This window comes from Rutidosis leptorrhynchoides, chromosome 11 (assembly GCF_046630445.1).
Source record: "Rutidosis leptorrhynchoides isolate AG116_Rl617_1_P2 chromosome 11, CSIRO_AGI_Rlap_v1, whole genome shotgun sequence".
Taxonomy (NCBI): Eukaryota; Viridiplantae; Streptophyta; class Magnoliopsida; order Asterales; family Asteraceae; genus Rutidosis; species Rutidosis leptorrhynchoides.
Genome location: NC_092343.1, coordinates 57215257 through 57227460, shown reverse-complemented (window position 1 = coordinate 57227460; position 12204 = coordinate 57215257). Strand labels below are relative to the sequence as shown.

The window sequence follows — 12204 nt, the reverse complement described above, 5'->3', positions numbered from 1 at the left end:
AATTGATACACTAAACAAGAAACAATATAAATCGAATAAACAAACCAAATTAGAAAAAGAAAAAATAACATGGTTCAGTTTCTTCATTCACACGTGAACCTTCTTCAGGTTGTTCATGTAATACTTCATTTAGTTGTACTTCAGTTTGTTGTACTTCAGTTTGTTGTAGTTCACCTTGTTGACGATGCTCTTCAAAATCTTCATCATAGCTTGTGTAATTATCATATTCTTCATTTTGTCATTGTGCATCATCCTCGGGCTCCGTATCTTCATCTTGCAGTTGAAGACGACCTAGACCTCTACCTTCTTCTTGGCTGACTCTTTGAACTTTACTTTTACTTAACCTCGGCCTTTTATCATTTACATGGCCCTTTTGAGACTTGGATTTTAAGGATGATTCTTTGGAGACATGAGAAACACTAACTCGTTTTCTGATGGCATTGGGTGCAACAAACTGGCGTTTTCTCATGGTATTAGCCTCAACCTGTTGAGAGGATCTAAGTGAAGGCTTTTTGATTCCTTCAATTGCCATAATCTACAAGAATGTAAAGAACAATAATGAGCAATTATATCAATTAACGCAACAGAGTTATAAACAATTTTATATACAGAGTAGTTAGGAACAATTAAAATTACGAAATCGTTAATCCATTTTTGTGAAAAAAGATATACAGTTTGGTGAAAAAATATATACAATTCTTCTGAAAAAAGATACCTGTGTTCGATCTTATGAAAAAATATATATGTGTTCTTTGAGAGTTAGTTAACTGTTATTTGAATTGGTGAAAAAAGAGATAAGTGAGTTGTTCAAAAACATTTTAACTAGCTAACCCCAATTTGATTTGGTGCACACACTAGTTTTGATCCATCCACACCAAAACAATCTAAATTACCTATTTTACCCTTGTAAATAGTACATTGACTTACTAGTAGTTTAAGGGTAAAATAGGAAGTTTTATTATTTTAGAGTAGATGGATCAAATGCTAGTGTGGAAAGATAACCTCCCAAATTTTGGAGGTGAAAATTGAATTTACCCAAATTTGGGAGGTGATGTTTGAATTTACGATCAGGTTCAAAATTTGGGTCCGAAATGCGTGATATTTGGCGGTTTCTTTTGAGAGGGTAAGTTTTGGTAAAAATTAATTGAGGCCGTATAACTTCTCTATCATCTAACTATTACTGGTAATTAATTTATAAACTTTATAGAATAAATGTACACGAAATCAATTTAATTATTCATAAAATGCATTTTTTAAAAATATATCATAATTTATCGTAATTTAACATCGTTTATCATAAATTAACATTTTATTATTTTAGGGTTTGGAGGTGAAATTTGAATTTACACAAATTTGGGAGGTGCAAGGTTTAGGCTTTAGGGTTTAGGGTTTAATGTTTAGGGTTCATGCATATGGTATAATGTTCAGGGTATATGGTTTATGGTTTAGGGTTTTAGGTATAGGTAGGGTTTAGTGTTGGTATAGGGTTTATGGTTTAGGGTTTGTGGTTTAATGTGTAGGGTTTGGTTTTTGGCGGTGTGCCTAAAAGTTGGTGGTGTACGGATCATCACCCTTATGGTTTAGGGTATAAGGTTTAGGGTACATAGTTTAGTGTTTATGGTATAAGATTTAGGGTATAGGATTTAGAGTTTTTGGTTTAGGGTTAGGATTTAGGGTTAGGGTTTAGGGTTTATGATTTAATGTTTGGGGTTTAGGGTTTAGGGTTTATAAACCCTATGTGACGATCGCTCCAAATCCATATGGACAATACGTCATTCATTGATTTCATTGCGAGGTATTTGACCTCTATATGATACGTTTTGTAAACATTGCATTCTTTTGAAAAGGCACACCATAAATGAATATTTAAATCAAAGGTTTTCGACATCTGATAATTTCTACATATAGACAATCACTGTAAATAATAGTTTACAATAGTACTTCCGTTGACAATGCAGTCAAAATAAGATACATGGTGATGATTTGGTGAATGCAACGTTTCCTTGAAAAATATGCCATGTATGACTCCATGCACATAGCTTGTCTAACATATAAGCAAACAGCGGAAGACTTCTAGGGAACCTGAGAATAAACATGCTAACAAGTGTCAACACAAAGGTTGGTGAGTTCATAGTTTTAGTGTTTCGCATAATCTGTATATAAAAGTGGATCACAAGATTTCAGTTGTTTCATCCAGAAACGTTTATCAATAGATTATATAAAAGTGGATCACAAGATTTCAGTTGCTTCATCTAGAAACGTTTATCAAAATATTCTACGAAATTGAGCACCCTGGTAACTAAACTTAACGTATATATAATTTGTACCCTTTGTATAATCATCTTAATAATACACGCAAACCAACGTGTACGCTTCTCAAATAGCATACGTCCGTTAAAAGGCTAGTGCTCTAGCTCGGACGGGGACATCAAGCCCTATGGATCCATATATAACTACTCGCGCCCACCAATTCTTATAACCGGCAGTTACTAGTTACCAAAGCTAAGGGATTTTCGGTTCAAACTCGGTGTAGAATTTAGTATGTACTTGTATCCATTGCGTTTAAAATAAAGTGCATGTATTCTCAGCCCAAAAATATAGATTGCAAAAGCAATTAAAAAGGGAGCAAATGAAACTCACGCATATAAATATTGTATATCGATTAATAAAGCATTTGCATGTATTCTCAGCCTAAAAATGTAGAGAGTAAAAGGGATCTTATGAAACTCACGCATATAAATATTGTATATCGGTTAATAAAGCATTTGCATGTATTCTCAGCCCAAAAATGTAGAGAGTAAAAGGGATCATATGAAACTCACCTTAGCAGCACATGAAGTTGTTCATCGTAATGTGACCGAAACTCGGAATATCAAATAATCGTAGATCTCAACGTATCAATATTGAGATTTAATATTGTAGGAAAGTACGTAGACGTAACGGAGATGATAAACACTAGGTTTGACTTGCGAATATACCCTCGAACATTTCCCATAACCGCCTTGGCAATAACCCATAATTTCCTTAACTCTATCCCGCTTGAAAACCATTTTAAAAGTGACACGCTAATGACTTCGTCGTAGTATTTTATGTATAATACTAATAATAATAAGATTAATAATAATAATAATCTTTATAATAATAATAATAATAATAATAATAATAATAATAATAATAATAATAATAATAATAATAATAATAATAATAATAATAATAATAATAATAATAATAATAAATATTTACGGAGTAAAATGAATATATAAGTGTGTAAAACTGAGCTGAAATCGATCGAATTTATAGAGAGTGCCTGACCCAGACTGCCATGCGATCGCATGGCCTTCATGACCATTTCCCATGCGATCGCATGGGAAGATTCTCCAGCTCACAACTTGTTTGTAATCTAGTTCGTCGACATAATAAAATATAAATATAATATATATAATTTAAATAATTAATTATATAATATATTATATTTACGTGTATAATTAACTTGTAATTTTGGTACCGATGATTCGTACGTTGTCACTGGACTTATGTCCCGGTTCCAGTTTTTCGAATGTCCCTTCATACGCTGAGAAAACTTGTAATTTACATTTTGGGACACGTACCTTTGTCAAAATATAATCTTAAATTATCCCTAAATTATATCACTCAAAGTGTATCTTAAACTTTCGAGTGTTTTGGTCATTTACTTCTATAAATTATTGTCTCGTAGTATATACATATACATATATACATTTTCATTTTTAAAATAGTGTTTACTATAGCAAAGTTACTGTAGCAAAGTCAATTTTACTGTAGCAATTCACTGTAGCAAATAGTGATTTTTGAAAACACTGTAGCTTTTCGGGTACTGTAGCAATTCGAAAATACTGTAGCATATTAGTGTTTTACTGGTTCATCTTAAACGTTTTAGTTAACTTATCTAAATATTAATCAGATAATCAAACCAATAAGGTTAATGCACAGTATCATTTTCATAACACTTTGTTACGTTTTCAAGTTATAGTATATGTATCTATTTACATATAATTGTTCGCGAATCGTTGAGAACAATCGAAGGGTAATTGAATAGTTCAAAATTTTGAGATTCAACTTCACGGACTTTGCTTATCGTGTCGGAAACATTAAAGATTAAGTTTAAATTTGGTCAGAAATTTCAGGGTCATCACACCCTAACCCTAAACCCTAAATATTAAATCATAGACACTTAACCCTAAACCCTAAACTCCAAACCTAAAACCCTAAACCCTATACCATATACCATAAACGTACACATTAAATCATAAACACTTAATCCTAAACCCGATACCCAAAATCCTATATCCTATATACCATAAACATTAAACTATGTACCCTAACCCTATACCTGTACGGATCATCATCCTTATTGTTTAGGGTATAGGGTTTAGGGTACATGGTTTAGTGTTTATGGTATAAGATTTAGGGTATAGGGTTTAGAGTTTTTAGTTTAGGGTTAGGGTTTAGGGTCAGGGTTTAGGGTTTATGATTTAATGTTTGGGTTTAGGGTTTAGGGTTTATAAACCCTAAACCCAAAACCCTAAACCCTAAACCCTAAACATTAAATCATAGACACTTAACCCTAAACCCTAAATCCTAAACCCTATACCATATACCGTAAACGTACACATTAAATCATAAACACTTAATCCTAAACCCGATACCCTAAATCCTATATCCTATATACCATAAACATTAAACCATGTACCCTAACCCTATACATGTACGGATCATCACCCTTATGGTTTAGGGTATAGGGTTTAGGCTATGGTTTAGTGTTTATGGTATAAGATTTAGGGTATAGGGTTTAGAGTTTTTGGTTTAGGGTTAGGGTTTAAGGTTTATGATTTAATGTTTGGGGTTCAGGGTTTAGGGTTTAGGGTTTAGGGTTTATAAACCCTAAACCCTAAACATTAAATCATAGACACTTAACCCTAAACCCTATACCATATACCATAAACGTACACATTAAATCATAAACACTTAATCCTAAACCCGATACCCTAAATCCTATATCCTATATACCATAAACATTAAACCATATACCCTAACCCTATACATGTACGGATCATCACCCTTATGGTTTAGGATATAGGGTTTAGGGTACATGGTTTAGTGTTTATGGTATAAGATTTAGGGTATAGGGTTAGGGTTTAGGGTTAGGGTTTATGATTTAATGTTTGGGGTTTAGGGTTTAGGGTTTATAAACCCTAAACCCTAAACCCTAAACATTAAATCATAGACACTTAACCCTAAACCCTAAACCCCAAACCCTAAACTGTAAACCATATACCGTAAACGTACACATTAAATCATAAACACTTAATCCAAAACCCGATACCCTAAATCCTATATCCTATATACCATAAACATTAAACCATGTACCATAACCATATACATGGCCTAAACCATAAGGGTGATGATCCGTACAACATCGGCCAACTTTTAACCTACATTATGTATATTATTTTATATTTTATTAATTATTTGAATCTTTATCTTAAACTTATACTCGTATTAGATCTTATTTGATATATCAAAATCATCATATAATAATAATAATAATTATTATTATTACTATTACTATTACTATTAACAATTTATAATAACATCGTACGTATTTAATTGCAATTGCAATCATCATTAGTTTTTGAAGATGTGTTTGCAGATCTAAGTTAATTTCAATCATCGATTATTAATCAGTTAATTCGTAATTGAAGATATAAGTTGCAATCATCGAAAAATTGGGTCAGCTTGTTTCATACGCTTTGTCCATACCCCTTAATTTTGAATTTTTGATTTTGAACCAGGTTAATTTCTTTTGTTTCAAGTCCATACCCCTTAATTCTTACAGTACAATCTTTGATTTTGAACCACGTTAATTTATGTCCGATTAAATGTGTTTGTAGAATACAGGTCTATATATGATGGACTCGACTTGGATGTCCTTGTGTAGATCTTCCCCTGCATACGAAAAAATGAATTGACAAATTTATAGAATGTATTTTCTCTAAAAAGGGAAAAGATGGTCATATATATTGTCCGTGCAAATATTGCGATAATCAAAAAAGGGTTGATCGGGTCCAGGCTAAAACACATTTGCTATGTGACGGGTTTTTCAAAGGTTATAAAATAACAAATGTGTATTTCGAACCGGATGATACACCAACGTTTGAAGATGCTGATGAAGATGATATGCAAGCATTGGCCCAACACGTCTTCAATGTGTTTGAAGATGAAGATGAAGATGATATCCAACAAACTGAAAATCAGACTGTACCAAACTTAAATGCTGAAAAGTTTAATAAAGTATTAGAAGATGCAAAGAAAGAATTATATCCCAGCTGTAAATTCTCTGTTCTTTCGTTCATTGTTAGACTCTTCCATTTAAAATGTGTTGGAAAATGTAATGAAAAAGGATTCAGCATGATTCTTGACACAATGAGGGAAGCCTTCCCTCATGCGGCCATACCGAAGTCATTCTATGAATTAAGGAAGATAATAATAGATTTAGGTCTAGGTTATGAGAAAATTGATGCTTGTCCAAATGATTGTATGTTGTACTGGAAAGAAAACAAGGACAAAATTAAGTGTTACGTATGTCAGACCTCAAGATATAAACAAATTAATAATGATTCTGAAAATGAGTCAACCATGGAAGCTGATAATGATGGTGATTATAAAGCTAAGAAGGTTGGAGCAAAAGTGTTGCGTTATTTTCCACTCATACCACGCTTGCATAGATTGTTTATGTCACCTAAAACGGCCGGGTCGATGAGATGGCATGAAGAGAGTCGTACGAAAGATGGTATATTAAGACATCCCGTAGATTCACCAGCCTGGAAAACATTCGATTATGAGAATAGTGAATTTACTAAAGAACCTCGTAATGTGAGGCTTGGTTTGGCGAGTGATGGGTTTAACCCTTATGGAAACATGAGTGTTTCACATAGTACATGGCCTGTTGTTTTGATACCATATAATCTACCTCCATGGTTGTGCATGAAAAAACCTTTTTTATTCCTAAGTTTACTTATACCTGGTCCATCTACTCCAGGTAATAATATAGATGCCTATATGCAACCTCTAGTTGATGAGTTGAAAGAGTTGTGGGATACTGGAGCTAATACTTATGATGAATCAACTAAGAGTTACTTCACACAGCGTGCTTCTTTGTTATGGACGGTAAGTGACTTTCCTGCGTATGCGAATTTATCAGGTTGGAGCACTAAAGGTAAATTAGCTTGTCCTTCATGCCATAAGGAAACCAGATCAACACAGTTATCAAACTCCCACAAAGAAATCTTCATGGCACATCGTCGCTGGTTGGAATTGTTGCATCCTTTCCGTATGGATACAGATTCTTTTGATGGCACGAAAGAATGTGAAGGGCCACCGGGTAGCTTAACAGGGGAACAAGTGCTTGCAGAGCTGAAAGGTTTTGAAATAAAATTTGGAAAACTTGTGAAGGATAACCCATCCTTACCATATAATTGGAAGAAGAGAAGTATTTTTTTTAGTTACCATACTGGAAAAATAACTTAATACGTCATAATATCAGTCTCATTGGAACGTTAATGAATATAGATGGAAAGACCAAGGATCATTTAAAAGGACGTCGTGATTTGGAAGAAATGGGTATTAAACATGAACGTCATCCAGAACCTTTATCAAATGGCAAAGTGTATTTTCCTCCTGCATGTTTTGAAATGAATAAAAAAGAAAAAGAAAAATTTTGTAATGTGCTAAAAGAGGTGAAAGTGCGATATGGTTATGCTGCTAATATTTCTAGATGCATTCAGGTAAAACCTACTCCAAAAATGTTAGGCCTAAAAAGTCACGATAATCATATTTTGATGCAGCAGTTGCTTCCCGTGACAATAAGAAATATTTTACCGAAGCATGTGCGTTCTGTTATCATGAAGTTATGTCGGTACTACAGACAATTATGCTCAAAAGTTCTTAATCCTAATGATTTATTTAACATGGAAAAAGATATTGTAAAAATACTTTGTGATTTAGAAAGGATTTTCCACCATCATTTTTTGACGTCATGATTCATCTATCGGTTCATCTATCTTCAGAGGCCAGATTAGGGGGACCTGTTAATTACCGTTGGATGCATCCAATCGAGAGGTGACCATTTATGCTGTAGTAAATTATACTCGTTTGAATACAACTTTTTTTTTTTTTTGAATCTGATATAAACTTTTTTTGACCACTCAGGTATTTAGGTACATTAAGATCTTATGTGCGAAACAAGAGTAAACCCGAGGGTTCAATTGCAGAAGGATATTTAGCGGAAGAGTGTTTGTCATTTTGTTCTCTGTATTTAGCCAGTGATGTCGTGACCATACATAATAAGAATAGCCGAAATCATGATGATGGTGGTGATGATATTGTCTTACCAATATTTTGTATGCCTGGTCGACCAATTGGTGCAACAAATGTAGTAAAACTCGGCTATGACACTTTGGCTATTGCACACTCAAATGTGCTGTTCAATTGTAGTGAAATAGATTTCTTACGAACGTAAGTTATTTAAATTTACTATGTTATGAGATTATTTTTTTATATGACATTGTGTAATTTTGACGATAATGTACATTATTCTCTTTTTGTTACTTTGATTGCAGAGAGCATCTGAATATTCTTAGTCATCAAAATCCAAAAAAACGTAAGCGTGACATTCAAGATTTACATAGTCAGGAGTTTGAGGAGTGGCTGTCTGATTACGTAAGTTATTTTTGCTAGTTTTATTATGATAATGTAGTGATGATATAACTGAGCCAAACTTATTATGTATAAACAAATTGCCTCAAAGCAGGTTGATGAGGACATGACTAGTTGGGATAATAGAATCATAAGTGATATAGAGACATTGGCAAACGGTCCAAGTGAGGTTGTAAAGAAATATAAGGGATATATCATAAATGGTTTCCGATTTCACATTAAAGATGTAGAGAAGAATAGGACAACACAAAATAGCGGAGTTATACTTTAGGCTCTAACAAGTAGCTTCTCAAGTGCTAGAGATAAAGATAATATCGTGGGAGATGTCACTTACTACAATGTTTTAAAAGATATAATCGAGTTGCAGTATGGTGATGAGAAGAAAGTTGTTTTGTTCCATTATGATTGGATATCAAGTGGTTCCAGGATAAAATTTGATGAGAATGGGTTTACGACACTCAATTTTCGAGGTCTGAAGTAAACTAAAGAGCCTTATATCCTAACTTTGCAAGCACAACAAGTATTCTATGTTGCAGATCCTGTTCATAAGGATTGGAAAGTTGTGATCAAGACAACACCTAGAGATAATTTTGACATGGATGAATAAATTTGTATCGATGATGTAGAAACACATTTGCAGAGTGACACACCGATGGGTCCTCAACTTATAGAAAATGAGACTATTGATATGGTTAGAGGCGATTTGGATGAGGCCATTGTTGACGATGATACTTTAGTTGCTGCTACAGATAAAAATTAAATTGATCATGATCAGGGGCGGATTTGTGAGTGTTCAACATGTGTGCTAGAACAAGGCTCATAATTCAAAGGGGCCTATAATCCGACAATATATACTCGTAGTACTTATGAAAAATATTGTTATGACTAATTGTAACAACCCTGCTTTTTCCGTCACTTCCGTTAACTTTCTGTTAATTAATTTAACGGCGATTACTTGACTTTTATGCGTTTATGTGTAATAAATACATACTTGATCCTTGAAGGGTTACAATAATTAATATGGGTTAATATTAATGCGAATAAACATTTCAGATAAAGAAATATGATAAAAACGATACGGTTTTGATAACTGCTTTTCGAGCAACGAAACGCTCGGGTTTATTTTAATAATTAATTTATTAATTATTAACTTTTTAAAAATATTTAATTTATTGGGTTTTTAATAAATTAAACGTTTGGTTGCGTTTTAACGATCGGTTTAGCGTTCCGGGCCTTCGGTACGACTAAACGGCACTTGAAACGGACCACGAGTACAAGCTTTTACACAAAACGAGCCCGAGACCCGAGCACGAGGCCACATGGCCGTGACCTCATACATCATCATCCTTGATCCCATAATTAGCCCAAGCATGTTGACTTTTAGTTTTAGGCCCATGTTTGTTGACTTTTGGTTTTTAAACACTAAATAACTAACTAGATAATTCTCTAAACAATTATTACACCCTCATTCTATCCTACATCCACAAAAGTTCAGCTCATTCCTCCTCCCTCTCTTCTTCTTCACGTCAAACACACACACACACACACACACAAATCAACCATCAAACTTGCTTGTTTGCTCTTACTCGTTTGATTAATCTTGCTCTGATCGTCGTTCTCTATGCGCTAGTATACACAAATTGTGTTTTGAGGTATAATTACACTAACCTCACTTCAATTAAATCTAATTTTATTCAATTACATAGTGTAATCAAGTCTAGTGCTCAATTGATTGTGTTATTACTCGTTATTAGTCGTTAATTTGATTAATTGATATTGTTTACATGAAAAACAAATTGTATTCTCAAGGATCTGATGAGAGTTGACTTTTGATCTGATCATGTAACATGTTTAGATGTTTAGCTTTCGAAAAACTATTAACTTTAGGCTTTGATTTTGAAATGTCCCGTTCTTATTGATTAAAAACGTTCCATATTAACTGATTTCGTTGCGAGGTTTTGACCTCTATATGAGACGATTTTCAAAGACTGCATTCATTTTAAAACAAACCATAACCTTTATTTCATCAATAAAGGTTTAAAAAGCTTTACGTAGATTATCAAATAATGATAATCTAAAATATCCTGTTTACACACGACCATTACATAATGGTTTACAATACAAATATGTTACAACAAAATAAGTTTCTTGAATGTAGTTTTTACACAATATCATACAAGCATGGACTCCAAATCTCGTCCTTATTTAAGTATGCAACAGCGGAAGCTCTTAATAATTACCTAAGAATAAACATGCTTAAAACGTCAACAAAAATGTTGGTGAGTTATAGGTTTAACCTATATATATCAAATCGTAACAATAGACCACAAGATTTCATATTTCAATACACATCCCATACATAGAGATAAAAATCATTCATATGGTGAACACCTGGTAATCGACATTAACAAAATGCATATATAAGAATATCCCCATCATTCCGGGACACCCTTCGGATATGATATAAATTTCGAAGTACTAAAGCATCCGGTACTTTGGATGGGGTTTGTTAGGCCCAATAGATCTATCTTTAGGATTCGCGTCAATTAGGGTGTCTGTTCCCTAATTCTTAGATTACCAGACTTAATAAAAAGGGCATATTCGATTTCGATAATTCAACCATAGAATGTAGTTTCACGTACTTGTGTCTATTTTGTAAATCATTTATAAAACCTGCATGTATTCTCATCCCAAAATTATTAGATTTTAAAAGTGGGACTATAACTCACTTTCACAGATTTTTACTTCGTCGAGAAGTAAGACTTGGCCACTGTTGATTCACGAACCTATAACAATATATACATATATATTAAAGTATGTTCAAAATATATTTACAACACTTTTAATATATTTTGATGTTTTAAGTTTATTAAGTCAGCTGTCCTCGTTAGTAACCTACAACTAGTTGTCCACAGTTAGATATACAGAAATAAATCGATAAATATTATCTTGAATCAATCCACGACCCAGTGTATACGTATCTCAGTATTGATCACAACTCAAACTATACATATTTTGGAATCAACCTCAACCCTGTATAGCTAACTCCAACATTCACATATAGAGTGTCTATGGTTGTTCCGAAATATATATAGATGTGTCGACATGATAGGTCGAAACATTGTATACGTGTCTATGGTATCTCAAGATTATATAATATACAATACAAGTTGATTAAGTTATGGTTGGAATAGATTTGTTACCAATTTTCACGTAGCTAAAATGAGAAAAATTATCCAATCTTGTTTTACCCATAACTTCTTCATTTTAAATCCGTTTTGAGTGAATCAAATTGCTATGGTTTCATATTGAACTCTATTTTATGAATCTAAACAGAAAAAGTATAGGTTTATAGTCGGAAAAATAAGTTACAAGTCGTTTTTGTAAAGGTAGTCATTTCAGTCGAAAGAACGACGTCTAGATGACCATTTTAGAAAACATACTTCCACT

The 12204-nt window shown here is 33.1% G+C and overlaps 1 protein-coding gene across 1 annotated transcript; it reads left to right on the top strand.

Annotated features, from left to right (window-relative positions):
- The first annotated feature begins 972 nt into the window (after positions 1 to 972).
- Positions 973 to 9514, top strand: LOC139874607 (uncharacterized). Its single transcript, XM_071862015.1, has 11 exons — positions 973 to 1018; positions 1072 to 1123; positions 5931 to 5937; positions 6040 to 7528; positions 7609 to 7954; positions 8044 to 8157; positions 8248 to 8553; positions 8658 to 8757; positions 8849 to 8923; positions 9026 to 9224; positions 9381 to 9514. The coding sequence occupies exons 1-11, from the start codon at positions 973 to 975 to the stop codon at positions 9512 to 9514; spliced, it is 2868 nt and encodes a 955-aa protein (XP_071718116.1).
- Positions 9515 to 12204: the final 2690 nt, after the last annotated feature.

Bases quoted from the DNA above. Each gene is read 5' to 3' on its own strand.
- LOC139874607 (XM_071862015.1), top strand. From the start codon at position 973: ATGGATCAAATGCTAGTGTGGAAAGATAACCTCCCAAATTTTGGAG. The intron at 7,955-8,043 runs GTACTACAGACA...TTTGTGATTTAG, and splicing joins GTTATCATGAAGTTATGTCG to AAAGGATTTTCCACCATCAT. The intron at 8,758-8,848 runs GTAAGTTATTTT...GCCTCAAAGCAG, and splicing joins AGGAGTGGCTGTCTGATTAC to GTTGATGAGGACATGACTAG.